This window comes from Heterodontus francisci, chromosome 13 (assembly GCF_036365525.1).
Source record: "Heterodontus francisci isolate sHetFra1 chromosome 13, sHetFra1.hap1, whole genome shotgun sequence".
NCBI classification, from domain to species: Eukaryota; Metazoa; Chordata; class Chondrichthyes; order Heterodontiformes; family Heterodontidae; genus Heterodontus; species Heterodontus francisci.
Window position 1 is genome coordinate 21,229,894 of NC_090383.1, and position 19,537 is coordinate 21,249,430.

The window sequence follows — 19,537 nt, forward strand, 5'->3', positions numbered from 1 at the left end:
TGCGAATTTTAAATCTGAGAGAGATAGATTTTTGTTAAGCAAAGATATTAAGGGATATGGGCCAAAGGCAGGTATATGGAGTAAGGCCGCGGATCAGCCATGATCTCATTGAATGGCAGGACAGGCTCGAGGGGCTGAATGGCCTACTCCTGTTCCTATCTTCCTATGTTCCTAAATGAAAAAAAGCAGTCTTAGTGATGGTGCAGTTATATGGGCGGAAGCTCATTTTGGCACCAAGGTTGGGTCAGCCTCAGACAATTGCCAAGGAGATGGATGAAGTCGGTAGCTAGGAAATGGACAATGGCTTTAGTCCTCGCAATTTTTAATTCAAGGAAATTTCTGCTCATCCAATCTGGATGTCAGACAAGCAGTCTGATAATTTAGCAACAGTGGAGGGGTCAAGAGAGGTGATGTTGAGATAGAGCTGGGTGTCATCAGTGGACATGCAACAATTGATATAATGTTCTTGGAAGATGTCACTGGGGGGCAGCATGTAGATGAGAAATCAGAGACAAAAACCATTAATCACTTGCACGTAACCAATTTCCTCTGCTCCAGCAGTGTGAGTTGGGCCTTCAGCTGTCTAAGCCCCAAGGTCTAGAATTTCCTCCTTAAATCCCTCTGCCTCTCTCTCCTCCTTTCAGGCACTCCTTACAACTTTTTGACTAAGCGTTTGGTCACCTGTCTTTATATCTCATTATGTGGCTCAGTGTCAATTTTCTGTCTGATTACAATTCTGGGTGAGACCATGGAGGGATTTGAGCTAGGAAAGAGAATTTTAAAGATTAAGGCCTTGGGACTTTTTAACGATGTTAAATATGCTATATAAATGCAAGTTATTGTAGTAATAAAAATAAAATCCAGTCTTAACTCTGGTTGGGTGCAACAGACTGAAGCCATTCCCAGAATGATGGTTCAAATTTAAAGCTAAACAACCAGGTCTAAAAACAGTTAGTGAGTTGTGATTACACCCCACTTTCACAAGGTTGCTTGTACGAGATGAATTCGCAAACTGATACACTTATAACTACTAATCTGCAATTGGGTTAACATATTTCTACATCAATTCTCTGCGTCCAAACAATGTTTTATAAACTTTTCAGGAATTTGTCCTTCTCCTGAACAGGAATGTACAAGGATAAATCTACGAAAGCACAACCTTACATTAATCTATTTTACTGTAATATTTATCAAATAGTTCTCTCATTCGACTATTTGTCCATTAAAATGATACACATTTCATATCGGAAAAATATGCCTTTCATATCTCTTCCTTGCCTCCTTCATCCTGTTGACCACTAGGTTCTTACTCAACTGACTACAACAACTTGCATTTATATAGCACATTTAGTTTTGAAAAACGTCCCAAGGTGCATTACAGGAGCAATAACAGACAAAATTTCACAATCACATAAGGAGATATTAGAACAAAAACATGGTCAAAAAGATAGGTCTTAACAAATGTCTTAAAGGAGAAGAGGCAGGTAGGACTTTGGACCTAGACGATTGAACAATTGAAGACATGGCCACCAACAGTCCGGCAATCAAAATTGGGATGCACATGAAGGCAAAATTGAAGGAATGCAGAGTTCTTGGAAGCTTATAAGACTGGGGAGGTTACAAGATTGGAAGGGGTGAGACCATGGAGGGATTTGAGCATAGAGAAGAACTTTAAAGATTAAGGGTGTTCTTGTTCAGGCGTCGACAGCTAAGACCCATACACAGCATCAGACATTAAGGCCTTCAACTGCTTTGAAACAAACTCAGACTTATGAAAAAAGAGTGTGTCTAGTAATAAACACAAAGTGGAAAACACCAGGCATATGTTTAATAATAAAGGGAAACAGGTCAGCAATCTTTTGGGCCTCCTTATCTCGAGAGACAATGGATACGCGCCTGGAGGTGGTCAGTGGTTTGTGAAGCAGCGCCTGGAGTGGCTATAAAGGCCAGCAATACAACAGCACCAAACCTTCATTTCCCCTCTCTTTTTTAAGAAACTATCATGACTCGCCTTCTTCTCCTTCATATTCCCTGGCGTGAGAGAAGTCATGATTCCACCTTCCCACAGCCCAGCCTCACAAAGAACATTACATTATGTACCTTTAACGTAGCACACATTAAAGCACTCTTTTTTAAACAAAAAGGTCTATGAAAGGGGAGGCGGTGGCATTGTGGTAATGTCACTGGACTAGTGATGCAGAAGCCCAGGCTAATGCCCTCGGGACACAGGTTCCAATCCTACCACAGCAGCTGGAGGAATTTAAATTAAATTAATTAATTTAAAAAAATCTGGAACTGAAAGCTCGTCTCAGTAATGGTGCAGTGAAACTATCAATTGTCGTAAAAACCCATCTGGTTCCCTAATGTCCTTCAAGGAAGGAAATCTGCCATCCCTACCTGGCCTGACCTTCATGTGACTCGAGGCCCACAGTATTGTGGCTGACTCTTAACTGCCCTCTGAAATGGCCTAGCAGCCCACTCAGTTGTACCAAACTGCTACAGAAAAGACAAAAAGAAATAAAACCAGACGGATTACCTGGTATCGACTTAGGCACCGGAAACGACAACGGCACACCCAACCCTGCACAGTCCTCCTTACTAACCATCTGGGGGCTTGTGCCAAAATTGCGAAAGCTATCCCACAGACTAGTCAAGCAACAGCCTGACAGTCACACTCACAGAATCATACCTTACAGCCAATATCCTGTGCACCATCACCATCCCTGGATATGTCTTGTCCCACCGGCAGGACAGACCCAGCAGAGGCGATGGCACAGTGGTATACAATCGTGAGGGAGTTGCCCTGGGAGTCCTCACCATTGACTCCAAACCCCATAAAATCTCATGGCATCAGGTCAAACATGAACAAGGGAACCTCTTGCTGATTACCACCTACTGCCCTCCCTCAGCTGATGGATCAGTCCTCCTCTATGTTAAACACCACCTGGAAGAAGCACTGAGGGTGGCAAAGGCACAAAATGTGATCTGGATGGGGGAATTCAATGTCCATCACTAAGAGTGGCTCAGCAGCACTACTACTGACCTAGCTGGCCAAGTCCTGAAGGACATATCTACCAGACTGGGCCGGCGGCAGGTGGTGAGGGAGCTAAAAAGAGGAGAAAAACTTACTAGACCCCATCCTTACTAAGCTACCTGTCCATAACAGTATAGGTAGGAGTGACCACCGCACAGTCCTTGCGAAAATGAAGTCCCCTCCATTGTGTTGTATAGCACTATCGCTGTACTAAATGGGATAGATTCAGAACATATCTAGCAGCTCAAAACTGAGCATTCATGAGACGCTGAGGGCTATCAGCAGCAGAATTTTATTCAACCACAATCTGTAACCTCATGGCCTGGCATATCCCTCACTCTACCATTACCATTAAGCCAAGGGATAAACTCTGGTTCGATGAAGATTGCAGGACAGCATAAAAATGAGGTGCCAACCTGGTGAAGCTACAACACAGGACCACGTGCATGCCAAACAGCAGAAGCAGCATGCAATATACAGGGCTAAGCGATCGACAACCAATGTATCAGATCAAAGTTCTGCAGTCCTGTCACATCCAGTCCTGAAACAATTAACAGGAGGAGGAGGAGGCTCTACAAATATCCTCAACGATGGGGGAGCCCAGCACCTCAGTGCAAAAGACAAGGCTGAAGCATTTGCAAACAGAAGTGCCAAGTGAATGATCCATCTTGGCCTCCTCCTGAGGTCCCCAGCATCACAGATGCCAATCTTTAGCCAATTCGATTCACTTCACATATCAAGAAATGGCCGAAGGAACAGAGGAACATGGGACTTTGGAGCAGGAGGAGCCATTCAGCCCTTCGAGCCTGCTCTGCCATTTAATAAGATCATGGCTGATCTGGTTGTGGTCTCAACTCCACTCTCCATAACCCTCGATTCCCTTATCTATCAGAAATCTATCTAACTCAGCCTTGAATAAATTCAATGACGTAGCCTTCACTGCTTTCTGGGGAAGAGGGTTCCACAGACTAACAACTGTTCGGGAGAAAAAAATTCTCCCCATCTCTGTCTTAAAAGGGAGAGCCCCTTATTCTTAAAGTGTGCCCCCTAATTCTAGTCTCCCCCACAAGAGGAAACATGCTCCTGGTATCCACTCTATCATGACCCCTCAGGATCTTATATGTTTCAATAAGATCATGTCTCATTTTTCTAAACTCCAATGGGTATAGGCCCAACCTGGTCAACCTTTCTTCATAAGATAAGCCCTTCATCCCTGGAATTGGTCGCTTGAACCTTCTCTGAACTGCTGCTAATGCAATTATATCCTTTTTCAAATATGGAGACCAAAACTGTACAAGTACTCCAGATATGTTCTCACCAAGATCCTGTATGGCTGCCGTAAAACTTCCTGCTTTTATACTCGATTCCCCTTGCAAAAAACACGAACATTCCATTTGCCTGCCTAATCGCTTGCTGCACCTGCATACTAACTTTTTATGATTCATGTACCAGGACACCCAGATCCCTCTGTACCACCAGGTTCTGCAATCGCTCTCCAGTTAAATGGTATACAGCTTTTCTATTCTTCCTGCCAAAATGCACAAGGCCACATTTTCCCACATTATATTTCATCTGCCAAAATCTATATCCCTTTGCAGATTCTTTACCTCCTCTTGACAACTTACTTTCCTTCCTATCTTGGCGTCATCGGCAAATTTAGATACCATACATTCAGTTCCTTCATCCAAGTCATTGATCCCCAGCACTGATCCCGGTAGCACTCCACTAGTTACAGCTTTCCAACCTGAAAAGGACCCATTTATCCCTACTCTCTGCTTCCTGTTAGTTAACCAGTCCTATATCCTGGCAAATATGTTGCTCCCTACACCATGTGTTCTGCACTGGATACTGTAAAGGCTATAGGGCCTGACAACATCCTGGCAATCGTAGATTTGTGCTCCAGAAATAGCTGTGCCCCTGGCAAAACTGTTCACGTACAGTTACAATACTGGCATCTACTCAACAAAGTGGAAAATTGCCCAGGTATGTTCTATCCACAAAAGCCAGGACAAATCCAATCCGGCCAATTACCGCCCCATCAGCCTCCTCTCAATAATCAGCAAAGTGATGGAAGGTGTTGTCAACAGTGCTACCAAGCGGCAATCACACTGCAATAATGCTGCTCACCAATGTTCAGTTTGGGGTCTGCCGGGGCCACTCAGCTCCTGACCTCATTACAGCCTTGGTCCAAGCATGGACAAAAGAGCTGAACTCAAAAGGGGAGGTGAGAGTGACTGTCCTTGACATCAAGTCAGCATTTGACTGTGTGTGGCATCAAGGAGCCCTGGCAAAATTGAAGTTAATGGGAATCGGGGTGGAGGGGGGCGGAATTCTCCACTGGTTGGTGACGTACCTAGCACAAAGGAAGATGGTTGTGGTTGTTGGAGGTCAATCACCTCAGTCCCAGGACATCACTGCAGGAGCTCCTCAGGGTAGTGTCCTAGGCCCAAACATCTTCAGCTGTTTCATCAATGACCTTCCTCCATCATAAGGCCAGAAGTGGGGATGTTCACTGTTGATTACACAATGTTCAGTACCATTCACAACTCCTCAAATACTGAAGCAGTCCGTGCCAATCTGCAGTGAGACCTGGACAACATTCAGGCTTGGACTGATAAGTGGCAAGTAACATTCACGCCACACAAGAGATAGAAAATGACCATCTCCAACAAGAGAGAATCTAACCATCTCTCCTTGACATTCAATAGCATTACCATCGCTGAATCCCCCACTATCAACATCCTGTGGGTTACCATTGACCAGAAAGTGAACTAGACCAGCCATACATATACTGTGGCTACAAGAGCAGGTGAGAGACTGGGAATCCTGCGGCGAGTAACTTACCTCCTGACTCTCCAAAGCCTGTCCACCATCTATAAGGCACAAGTCAGGAGTGTGATGCAATACTCTCCACTTGCCTGGATGGGTGCAACTCCAACAACACGCAAGCTTGATACTATCCAAGACAAAGCAGTCTGCTTGATCAGCACCCAATCCACCAACGACACAGAGTGGCAGCAGTGTGTACCATCTACCAGATGCATTGCAGCAACTCACCAAGGCTCTTTCGACAGCACCTTCCAAACCCACGACCTCTACCACCTAGAAGGACAAGGACAGCAAATGCAATGGGACCACCACCACCTGAAAGTTCTCCTCCAAGCCACACACCATTCTGACTTGGAACTATATTGGCACACCTTCACTGTCGCTGGATCAAAATCCTGGAACTGACTTCACAAGAACACAAGAAATAGGAGCAGGAGTAGACCATATGGTCCATTGAGCCTGCTCCGCCATTCAATACAATCATGGCTGATCTTGAGCTTCAACTCCACTTTTCCGCCTGCTCGCCATATCCCTTGATTCCCTGAGAGACCAAGAATTTGTCTATCCCTGCCTTAAATGTATTCAGTGATGGAGCATCCACAACCCTCTGGAGTAGAGAATTCCAAAGATTCACAACTCTTTGAGTGAAGTAATTTCTATCGCAGTCCTAAATTGGCCCCTTATCCTGAGACTGTGCCCCCGTGTTGTCGATTCCTCGACCAGCGAAAACAATCGCTCACTGTCTACCCTATCCAGAATATTGTACGTTTTAATGAGATCACCTCTCATTCTTCTAAACTCCAGAGAATATAGGCCCAATTTACTCAGCCTCTGATCATAGGACAACCCCCTCATCCCAGGGGCCAATTTAGTGAACCTTCGCTGTACCGCCTCCAATGCACGTATATCCTTTCTTAAATGTGGAGACCAAAACTGAACACAGTACTCCGGATGTGCTCTCACCAAAACCCTGTACAATTGTAGCAAGGCTTCTTTATTCCTGTACTCCAATCCCTTTGCAACAAAGAGCAACATGTCATTTGCCTTCCCAATTGTTTGCTGTACCTGCATGCTAATTTTCTATGTTCCTTGTATAAGCATACCCGAGTCTCTCTGAACATCAATACTTACAAGTTTCACACCTTTTAAAAATATTCTGCTTTTCTATTCTTACGACCAAAGTGAATAACTTCACACTTCCCTACATTATACTCCATCTGCCATCTTGTTGCCCACTCACTTAACCTGTCTATATCTCTTCGCAGCCTCTCTGTGTCCTCTTTTCCACCTACCTTTGTATCATCAGCAAACTTAGATACATTACTCTCTGTCTCTTCCATCTCAGTCATTAATATAGATTGTAAACAGCTGAGGCCCCAGCACTGATCCTTGCGGCACTCCACTGTTCACTGCCTGTCAACTTGAAAATGCCCAGTTTATGTCAACTCTTTGCTTTCTGTCCATTAACCAATCCTGTATCCATGCTAATATATTACCCCCAACTCCATGAGTCCTTACCTTACCTATTAACCTTTTGTGTGGCACCTTATCAAATACCTTTTGCAAATCCAGGTATACTACATCTACTGGTTCCCCTTTATCTACCCGACTAGTTACATCCTCAAAAAACTCTAATACATTTGTCAAACAGGATTTCTCTTTAGTAAAACCATGTTGTCTTGTTCTTGTCATACTGTACTTTTCTAAGTGCATTGTTAAGACTTCCTTAATAATAGATTCCAGCATTTTCGCAACCACAGATGTTTGGCTAACTAACCTGTACTTCCCTGTTTTCTCTCTACCTCCTTTCTTGAAAAGCAGTGTAAAATTTGCCGACTTCCAGTAAGATGGGACTGTTCCCAAATCTAAGGAATTTTGGAAAATCATAGCTAGCGTATCCACTATCTCTGCAGACATATCTTGTAGAAACCTAGGATGTAGGCCATCAGGTCCCTGGGATTTGTCAGATTTTCGTCCCTGAAGTTTCTCCAATACTTTTTCTTTGCTGATATTAATTTCCTCATTCTTTTAGCCTCTAGGTTACTGCCTATTTCTGGTATAGAACTTGTGTCTTCTACTGTGAGGATAGACATAAAATATTTCTTCAATGCCTCTGCCATTTCCTCATTTCCTACGATAATTTCTCTTGTCTCTGCTTCTAAAGGACCAAATTTTACTTTACTCTCTTTTTTATATAACTATAAAAGTTCTCACAATTTGTTTTTATACTACTGTCTAGTTTACTCTTGTTTCTATTTTTTCCTTTTTTATCAACTTTTTGGTGGCCCTTTTCTGGTTGTAAACACTCCCAATCCTTAGACTTGCTTCTCTTTTTTGCAACATTGCAAGCGCCTTCTTTTAATCTAATACTATCCTTAACTTCCTAACAGCACTGTTAGATGGACTGCAACGGTTCAAGTTGGCAGCTCACCACAACCTTCTCAAGGGCAATTAGGGATGGGCAACAAACATTGCCTTGCCGGTGACACCCACATTCCATGAAAAATTTTTTAAAAAACAATGTTCCCAAATATTGCATGTCTCATTTCTGTTACCTACTAATAGTTCTTTAATCTGCACATAGTTGGTAATATTGCAAGATTGTAAACTATTGTTAAATGGTAATGATGCATTCATTTGTCACCTTATTCCATAGCTATAATCTAAGTTCTTAAATGTACTGTTCCACTCCTCATTAACTCTTAATTGGATTACAAAATAATGTGCGAATTACTAAACTAGCTTTACAATTACAAGCTTGAAGGTTTATTGTAATTATTTCTTTAATCAAAAAAGGTAGTCCCAAGTTCATAATTTTTCAAATCTTACTCTTACCATCCAGTACAACCTCACGACATACTTTCCATAACTGTTGTAGAGAGGTATGTGGCCCCTTACGGCCTTACAAAGGGCATATATGTGCTCCCAGGGCTTCCAGGGGGGGCCCATTGTCTCCAGCAAGCTCTTCTCATTCAAATTAGTGTCCTGGCAGGTGTTCCAGAGCATAATGATTTCACTGATAATCCATCGCATCACCTGACAAAGATAAGACAGAACAAACTACTACAACGCTTTAAAATAGCAGGGCCATTTTTGGGAGATTTGTACTCCCCTCTGGTAATGCAACCCATTGCTATATTTTCCTTTTAAATTGTAGTAAGCACTGTGTTCACAATATCATAGATTTATAAATCTAGAAGCGGAGTTATTTTCTCTGTAAAGGTGAGGTAGCACACATACCTGTACATGTTACAGTGCGGTCTTTCTGTATTAGCATTAATGGAGTGGCTGCCAACTTTTGTCCAGACACCATAAACTGCTTCTGAGCGTATGAAGGTGTAACAAATATTAACCCACTCCCCCTTGCATGAACGTTAACTCTGCTTCTCTCTCCACAGATGCTGCCAGACCTGCTGAGTATTTCCAGCATTTCTTGTTTTTATTTCAGATTTCCAGCATCCGCAGTATTTTTCTTTTATTACTATGAAAGTGTCTTTGCTTGTGAAAGACTTACAAAGAGCAATTGCAGAGGATTGACTCATTGCAAAAATCATTAATTATTTAAGTGTATTGCAACAGTGAAAGGAACAGGAAAGGTGAAAGAGACAAAAGCAGGATATGGAGCTGAGGGAAGACTGAGGCAGAGGCTGTCCTTAAAAAAGAAAGATTTACATTTATATAGCACCTTTCATGATTCCACAATGTCAGGACTTCCCAAAGGGCTTCACAGCCAATAAAGTACTTCTGAATTATAGTCACTATTACCTGGTTTTTTTCATTCATTTATGGGATATGAGAGTTGCTGACAAGGCCGGCAGTTATTGCCCATCCCTAACTGCCCTTCAGAAGGTGCTAGTGAGCTACCTTCTTGAACCGTTGCAGTCCATGTGGTGTAGGTACACGCACAGTACTGATAGGGAACTCCAGGATTTTGACCAGCAACAGTGAAGGAACAGTAATATAGTTCCATGTCAGGATGGAGTGTGACTTGGAGAGGAACTTGCAGGTAATGGTGTTCCCATGTGTCAGCTGCTCTTGTTCTTCTAGCTGGTCGAGGTTGTGGGTTTGGAAGGTGCTGTCGAAGGAGGTTTGGCGAGTTGCTACAGTGCATCTTGTAGATGGTACACACTGCTGCCATTGTGCACCAGTGGTGGAGGAAGTGAATGTTTAAGGTGGTGGATGGTATGCCGATCAAGCAGACTGCTTTGTCCTGGACAGTGTTGAGCTGCGTAGGTTTTATTGGAGCTGCACTCATCCAGGCAAGTACAGAGTGTTCAATCACACTCCCAATTTGTGCCTTGTAGATGGTGGACAGGATCTGAGGAGTCAGGAAGTGAGTTATTCAATGCAGAATTCCCAGGCTGTGACCCACCCTTTTAGCCAGAGTATTTATATGGCTGGTCCAGTTAAGCTTCTGGTCACTGGTAACTCCCAGGATGTTGCTGGTTGGGGAGGGTGGTAATGTCGTTGAATGTTAAGGGGAGATGGTAAGATTCTGTCTTGTTGGAGATGATCAATGCCTGGCATTTGTGTGGTGCAAATGTTACTTGCCACTCATTAGCCCATGCCAGAACGTTGCCCAGGTCTTGCTGCATGCGGGCACAGACTGCTTCAGTATATGAGGAGTTGCAAATGGTCCCAAACACTGTGCAATCATCAGTGAACGTCCCCATTTCTGACCTTATGATAGAAGGAAGGTCATTAATGAAGCAGATGAAGATGGTTAGGCCGAGGATACTATCCTGTGAAACTCCAGCAGTGCTGTTCTGGAGCTCAGATAATTGGATTGGACCAACCACAACCATCTTCCTTTGTTCTAGGTAAGACTCCAACCAGTCAAGACTTTTCTCCCTGATTTCCATTCACTTCAATTTTGTTAGGGCTCCTTGATGCCACACTCAGTCAAATGCTGCCTTGATATAAAGGGTAGACACTCTCACCTCAAATCTCGAATTCAGCTGTTTTGACCATGTTTCGACCAAGGTTGTAATGAGATCTGGTGCTGAGTAGCCCTGGCAGAACCCAAACTGAGCTTTGGTGAGCTGGTTATTGCTGAGTAAGTGCCTCTTGATAGCACTATCAACAACACTTTCCATCACTTTGTTTATGATTGAGAGTTAACTGATGGGGCAGTAATTGGCCACACTGGATTTGTCCTGCTTTTTGTGAACAAGACATATTTGGGCAAATTTCCACATTGTTGGATAGATGCCATTGTTGCAGCTGTACTGGAACAGCTTGGCTAGGGGTGTGGTTTGTTCTGGAGCACAAGTCTTCAGTGCTACTGCTGGGAATGTTGTCAAGGCTCATAGACTTTGCTGTACCCAGTGCTTTCAGCCATTCCTTGATAACAATGTGGAGAGAATCGAATTGGCTGAAGACTGGCAACCTATGATGCTGGGCACCTCAGGAGGAGGCCAAGATAGATCATCAACTCAGCATTTCTGACTGAAGATAGTTGCAACTGCTTCAGCCTTGTTTCTTTTCACTGATATGCTTGATTTCCCCATCATTGAGGGGATGTTTGTGGAGCCTGCTTCTCTAGTTAGTTGTTTAATTGTCCACCACCATTCATGATTGGATGTGGTAGGACTGCAGAGTTTTTCTCTGATCTATTGGTTGTGGGTTTGCTTAGCTTTGTCTATAGCATACTACTTCCACTGTTTAGCATGCATGTAGTCCTGTTGTGGTTTCATCAGGTTGGCATCCCATTTTTAGGTATGACTGGTGCTGCTCCTGGCATGCTCTCCTACACGCCTCATTGAACCAGAGTGGTTCCCTGGCTTGATGGTACTGGTCGAATGAGGGATATGCCAGACCACGTGTATACACATTGTGGTTGAATACAATTCTGCTGCTACTAGTGGCCCACAGAATGTCATGGATGCCCAGTTTTGAGCTGTTAGATCTGTTCTGAATCTATCCTCTTTAGCACAGTGGTAGTGCCATACAATCCAATGGAGAGTATCCTTAGTGTGAAGACTTGTTTCACTAACTGCCTCTGTCTCACTTCAATGTAGTGTGTTTAACCTGGGATCAGTCTGTGTTCTACATTTTCAGACAGTAGATCCTGTTTCAGCAGTGCCACTCTGTTCACGCTACTGGGTTTGCTCCATTTTTATATTGTCACACTGGAAGCACAGATGGGTAGGAACAATATGACCCTGATTCCACTGCTGTCCACATAACTCAGAATCCATCCAGGGTGACACGTTTGCCTGCAGCTGATGCTGTATGTTTCGATAAAACAAGTCTGGATTTTCCAGATAAATTTAGACTTGCTGCTATAACCCACGTAGAATACAATATAAGCTTGTGACAGGGTGTGTGTCAATCACATTGGCACAGCATCAAATTATACACAGACTGAGGAACCTGTTGCTACATGAGTAAAGAAGTCCTGAAAAATGAACTCATCTGGGAACTGAGATGTTTGGTGTGAGCCAGAGATTTGTGGCTTTATTAGAGCATTAGACAAATTATGCATTTATTTTCTGCACTGTGAAGCAAAGCTTGGATATTTAGTGTGTTATGATAACTCCCATTGCTGTGCAGTTTAATTTGATAGTGCACTTTAAATTGTAAAATTTAGATACACATATTTAATTCAAAAAAATGAGCAAGTTGGGAGCTGTTATCTAATCTCAGGATGACGTTGTACCATTCAAGCTTCCTCACTGGAACCCCCGAGTCTGTTGCCAGCCTTGTAAGTGCATACATGCCAACTGACAGCTTTCAGTCAGACTTCCCACAATGTTATCTTCTTGTCAAAGTGTGTGAATAAAAATCTGCATTTGTATTGCCTCCTGCACCCTGGGAGAAGACTCAATCCAGAATGCCCGGTAAGTTGTTTGTGTACGTGCGAAGTTTCACGCATGCACGATGTTCCAGATACTCATGTGAGTGTTCGGAGATGCCACAACTGTGGTTTGAAGAAGATAGCACTGACACTGGGAGGCTTGATGTAGACTTGAGGGAGAAGGAAATGGAAAGATACAGGAGCAGGGTTGAGGAAGATCTGAGGATGTGGGAGGAGCTCAGGATATCAGGTGGGGTAAAAGCTGAGGATATCAGGGGGTAGGGAAGGAGCTGAGGATATTAGGTGGGGGTGAGGAGGAGCTAAAGGAATTGGACAAGAACATGAATGGAAAAAAAATTGAAGATGTAGGGAAATGGAAGGGGAGTGGGACAGCTAAATTGCTCTTGCAGAGAGCCGACAGGCTCGATGGGCCAAATGACTTCCTTCTATGCTGTAACAATTCTATGATTCTAAGAGGCAAATAAATGAAGTGGGAGGAGGCTCATGTGCAGTACAAACACCAGCATTGACCAGTTGGGACTAATGTCCTGTTTCTGTTCTGGAAAGTCTATGTATTTCTACCTAATGACTGTGTGACCACGTGGGGTTCCCGTATTGACCTAGCATTTGGCATCGCGTATGCCATCAGCTTTATAAACTCATGTGTCAGCTGTGGCTCATTGGTGGCAATCTCACTTCTAAGTCAGTAGATTATGAATTCAAGTCCCACTCCATATACACAAGCACATAATCTAGGCTGACAGTCAAGTGCAGTACTGAGGGAGTGAGAAGTTAAAATGAGGTTCTGTCTGCCCTCTCAGGTGGATGTAAAAGATCACATGACTCTATTTCAAAGACATCCAGTCATGAATGGTGGTGGCTCCACAAGCATCCCATCTTCAACGAAGGGGGAGCAGAGCACATCAGTGAAAAAGACAAGTCTGAAACATGTGCAATCATCTTCAGCCAGAATGATGCATCTCAGCCTCCCCAGCATCACAGATGCCAGTCTTCAGATAACTCGCTTCAGTCCATATGATGTAAAGAAAAAGCTGAACACACTGGATACAGCAAAAGATATGGGCCCAGACAACATCCCGGCTGTCATACTGAAAACTCAGGACTAGCCACACCCCCTTGCCAAGCTATTCCAGCACAGATACAACACTGGAATCTAACTGACAATGTGGAAAATTGCTGAGGTATGTTGTTATGATCAAGGAGGGAGCAATGTATTGTCAATTCAGTCCCATCACTCCACAGGTCGCAGCATATTATTATGGAAAACATAAACCAGAAAACAGCCAAATTAAACACTCTAGTAACCCCCAGAATAAAACAGACCAATCCAGGTATCTATAGACAACAACAAATTAACTATTTATTAAAATTAAATCTTAAACATTATGAAGATAAACCTAAGTCTAAAGACCTTATAACTTCTTATTTTAACCTAACTCCTGCCATTCACACACATACACTCAAAAATCAACAGTTAACCGTTTTAAAAAAAAGTTTTAAAAATTAGCTGTTTCTCAAGAATAAATAAATAAGTGGATTATAAGTCTTTTTGGGTTACGTTCCTGATGGGTGAGGTATCCTAGTGTAAAAAAATAATCAGCTGCCACTAGAAGTCTCCACACGGATTTGATGAAACAGTCTTCTTGATAGGTATTCAAAGCACTTCAGTTGCAGCAGGCGTCAAACAGCTCTTTCAACATGGGGGACAATGACAGGTCTCTGTTTTGATTTTAAAATTGGTAGATTTCAGAAAACACAATCAGTCAAGAGAGATTCAATCTTGAAGCAAAGACTCCTCAGATTGGAAGTAAAGAAAAAGGAATTTTGCTACGGCCAGCAATAAGAATGTTCTCTTCAAAAGGATTTTTTTCTCCTTAGGCAATTAACACAACTTTTGGCTCATTGTAGAATTTCAGCTGAGAGAATTCTCTTCTTTCAAGGCAAGCATGCTTCACTGGTGTCTCAAGACTGGTTTTAGCTGGTTTTTACACACAGTTAAATTGAAACATTACACCATGTGACCTCTCTCTCCTGCTGTTGCCTCGGTAACAGGTGCAGCTGGCACACTGTGCCTCTTAGTTTTTAAAGGCACACTGTTTTTAAAAAGAGTCTTAAAGGCACACTGTTTTAATCAGAGGAGAAAATAAATAATTCCGTGACAATGTCCTGTCCACAAAATGCAGGACAAATCCAATCCAGCCAATTACATTCCTATCAGTCTACTCTCAATCATCCATAAAGTGTTGCAAGATGTCGTCAACAGTGCTATCAAGCGGCACTTACTGAGCAATAACTTGTTCACCAATGCTCAGTTTGGGTTCCTCCAAGGCCACTTGGCTCCTGATCTCATTCCAGCCTTGGCCAAACATGGACAAAAGAGATGAATTCCAGAGATGAGAGGAGAGTGACTGCCCTTGATATCAAAGCAGCATTTGACGTAGTGCGGCATCAACTCTCCAATGATTGGAGTCATACCTAGCACAAAGGAAAACGGTTGCGGTTTTCGGAAGGAAATCATCTCAGCCCCATGACATTACTGCAGGTATTACTGTCCTAGGCCCAACCATCCTCAGCTGCTTCATCAATGACCTTCCCTCCATCAGGTTAGAAGTGACGATATTCGCTGATGATTGCAGTGTTCAGTATCATTCACAACTCCTCTGGTGCTGAAGCAGTCTGTGCCCACATACAGTCAGACCTAGACAACATGGCAAGTAACATTTGCGCCACACAAATGCCATCTTCATCTGACTATCTCCAACAAGAGAGAATCTAACCAACTACCCTTGACGTTCAACGGCATAACGATTGCTGAATTCCCCACTATCGATATCCTGCGGGTTATCATTCACCAGAAACTTAACTGGACTAGCTGTATAAATATTGTAATAAAAGCAAAATACTGTGGATGCTGGAAATCTGAAATAAAAACAAGAAATGCTGGAAAGACTCAGCAGGTCTGGCAGCATCTGTGGAGAGAGAAGCAGAGTTAACGTTTCAGGTCAGTGACCTGAAACGAAGAAGGGTCACTGACCTGAAACGTTAACTCTGCTTCTCTCTCCACGTATAAATATTGTGGCTGCAAGAGCAGGTCAGAGGTTGGGAATTCTGCAATGAGTAACTCACCTCCTGGCTCCCCACAGCCTGTCCACAATTGACAATACACAAGTCAGGAGTGTGACGGAATACTCTCTATCTACCTGGATGAGTGCAGCTCCAACAACACTCAAGAAAATCAACACCATCCAGTAAAACGCAGCCTGCTTGATCAGTACCCCATTCACCACCTTAAACATAGACTTCCTCCACCACTGGTGCACAGTGGAAGCAGTGTGTACCATCGACAAGATGAACTACAGCAACTTGCCAAGGTTCCTTTGACAGTACCTTTCAAACCTGCAGCCTCTATCTTCTAGAAGAACAAGAGCAGCAGGCTCATGGGAATATTACCACCTGCAAGTTCCCCTCCAAGTAACACACTATCCTGACTTGAAACTATAAGTGACGTTTCTTCACTGCCACTGGATCAAAATCTGGAACTCCTTCCCTAACAGTACTGTGGGTGTACCGACATCACATGCACTACAATTGTTCAAGAAGATGGCTCACCACTAGCTTCTAAAGGGCAGTTAGGGATGCGCAATAAATGTTGGCCTTGCCATGTTCTTGCGACATTCACAAACCATGAATGAATAAAAAAAGAGCAGGGGTAGTCTTGCGATGCCCTGGCCAACATTTATGGTCATTATTTACTGCCTTGCTGCTTGTGGGACCTTGTCGTGTGCAAATTGGTTACCATGTTTCCTACATTACTATTGTGACTAACTTCAATTAAGTAAAATGCTTTGGAAAGTCCTGAGATTGTGAAAGGTGTTACATAGAAGCAAGTTATTTCTTTTTCATGGTAAATGCATATTTTTCTGTGTGTGTAGACCAAGTACAATCTGAGCTTGGGATAAAAAAAACATTGAATGTGAAATCTGGTTCTGATTTGAACAAAGATATCCTGTTGGCTTACTGCTTAGGAAAGAAGATCCAAAGCATGCCCAGGATCTATAGAAATTGTTGACAGTCAGGTGAACTGAGACTGGGAAACTATGGGCAACAAGAGGATGCTGTCAGTGGGACTGCACGCAAGGAGCAGAGTATACTGATCATTTAGCCACTCAGTCCCATTTCTTTGCTCTTAACCTGTATCCTTCTAAATTTGTCTTTTTCCGAAGATATTAAATTCACTTCCCTTTTAAAAATTATTATAGACTTTTTTGGTCGAGTATTCCATGTTCTAACAACCCACAGTGTAAAAAAAAATTCTTCCAACCGCTCCCTTTGTTTTATCAGGGTTGACATTAAATTTATGCCCTTGAGTTAGCGACTGACCGTTCAGTGCAAAATAGCTTCCTCCCAATTTAACTTACAGTCATAGAGTTATACAGCACAGAAACAGGCCCTTCAGCCCATCGTGTCCATGCCAGCCATCAAGCATCTATCTATTCTAATCCCATTTCCCAGCACTCGGCCCATAGCCTTGTAGACTATGGTGTTTCAAGTGCTCATCTAAATACTTCTTAAATGTTGTGAGGGTTCCTGCCTCTACCACCCCTTCAGCCAGATTCCAACCACCCTCTCAGTGAAAAAAGTTTTCCTCTAAACCTCCTGCCCCTTACCTTAAATCTATGCCCCCTGGTTATTGACACCTCCACTAAGGAAAAAAGTTTCTTCCTACCTACCCTATCAATGCCCCTCATAATTTTGTATACTTCAATCAGGTCCCCCCTCAGCCTTCTCTGCTGTGAAGAAAACAACCCTAGCCTATCTAGTCTCTCTTCATAGCTGAAATGCTTCAGTCCAAGCAACATCCTGGTGAATCTCCTCTGTGCCCTCTCCAGTGCAATCACATCCTTCCTATAGTGTGGCAACCAGAACTGTACACAGTACGCCAGGTGTGGCCTAACTTGTGTTTTATACAGCTCCATTATAACCTTCCTGTTCTTATATTCTATGCCTCGACTAATAAAGGCAAGTATCCCATATGCCTTCCTAACCACCTTATCTACCTGTGCTCCTGCCTTCAGTGATCTATGGACAAGTACACCAAGGTCCCTCTGACACTCTGTACTTCCCAGGGTCCCACCATCCATTGTATATTCCCTTGCCTTGTTAATCCTCACAAAATGCATCACCTCACATTTCTCAGGATTAAATTCCATTTGCCACTGCTCTGCCCATCTTACCAGCCCATCTATATCATCCTGTAATCTAAGGCTTTCCTTCACACTATTTACGACATCACCAATTTTTGTGTCATCTGCGAATTACTGATCATACCTCCTATAGTCACGTCTAAATCATTAATGTACACTACAAACAGCAAGGGTCCCAGCACTGATCCCTTTGGTACACCACTTATCACAGTCTTCCAATTGCAAAAATAACTCTCGACCATCACCCTCTGCCTCCTGCCACTAAGCCAATTTTGGATCCAATTTGCCAAATTGCCCTGGATCCTATGGGCTCTTATCTTCTTGACCAATCTCCCATGCAGGACCTTATCTAAAGCCTTACTGAAGTCCATGTAGACGACATCAACTGCTTTATCCTCATCTACACACCTAATCACCTCCTCGAAAAATTCAATCAAGTTAGTTAGACACGATCTCCCCCTGATAAAGCCATGCTGACTATCCTTGATTAATCCCTGCCTCTCCAAGTGGAGATTAATCCTGTCCCTCAGAATCTTTTCCAATAGTTTCCCTACAAATGATGGTAGACTCACTGGCCTATAATTACCTAGTTTATCCCTGCTACCCTTCTTGAAAAATTGTACCACATTCGCTGTCCTCTGGCACCTCTTTGTGGCCAGAGAGGATTCAAATATTTGTGTCAGAGCTCCTGTAATCTGCTCCCTTACCTCACATAACAGCCTGGGATACATCTCATCTGGACCTGGGGATTTATTCACTTTTAAGCCTGCTGAAACTGCTAATACCTCCTCCCTTTCAACGCTTATAAACTTATCAAACCCCTCTTAATTTTGATCAGTCCATTATATTTCTCTTAACTGTCTCCATCCGACCGAAAGGAATCTCTTTCTTTAGTCTCTGCTCAAAACTACAGCTGCTCACCCCCGGCACAATCTTTCAGCTAACGTCCTCCAAGATTCTGAAGCTGAGTGCTGAGGGTGGCACAGTGGCGCAGTGGTTAGCACCGCAGCCTCACAGCTCCAGGGACCTGGGTTCGATTCCGGGTACTGCCTGTGTGGAGTTTGCAAGTTCTCCCTGTGTCTGCGTGGGTTTTCTCTGGGTGCTCCGGTTTCCTCCCACAAGCCAAAAGACTTGCAGGTTGATAGGTAAATTGGCCATTATAAATTGTCACTAGTATAAGTAGGTGGTAGGGGAATATAGGGACAGGTGGGGATGCTTGGTAGGAATATGGGATTAGTGCAGGATTAGTATAAATGGGTGGTTGATGTTCGGCACAGACTCGGTGGGCCGAAGGGCCTGTTTCAGTGCTGTATCTCTAATCTAAAAAAATCTAATCTAATGGGAGCTGGGCTTGATTCAGAGTGATGGCCCATTTCACTCCCCTTTTGGTTGCATACCCAGCTTCTTTCAAGTATTTATTACGCTGTGGAGGAGACATATTTTGGAAGTCGATCCACATTAACATTTAAATTAAAAATTACTGCAGTACCTCATCGTAAACAACCAGCGCTATTTACTGATGAATATTTGTTGAAATTCAGTGCTCTATATATGCAGCCAATATGTGTGAATTGTAGTTTAATTGTATTTAATTGTGTGCAGGTGGTGGGCATTAACTAGAGATTCACTTGTGACCCGATAAAAAGGAAC

The 19,537-nt window shown here is 43.2% G+C and overlaps 1 protein-coding gene across 1 annotated transcript in view; it reads right to left on the reverse strand.

Moving 5' to 3' along the window:
* adgb (androglobin) overlaps positions 1-19,537 on the reverse strand; it is a 400,763-nt gene that overhangs the window by 334,342 nt on the left and 46,884 nt on the right. Inside the window, exon 5 of the mRNA XM_068044513.1 lies at positions 8,699-8,899. Coding sequence (XP_067900614.1) covers positions 8,699-8,899 — 201 coding nt within the window. The remainder of the gene's footprint in view (positions 1-8,698; positions 8,900-19,537) is intronic.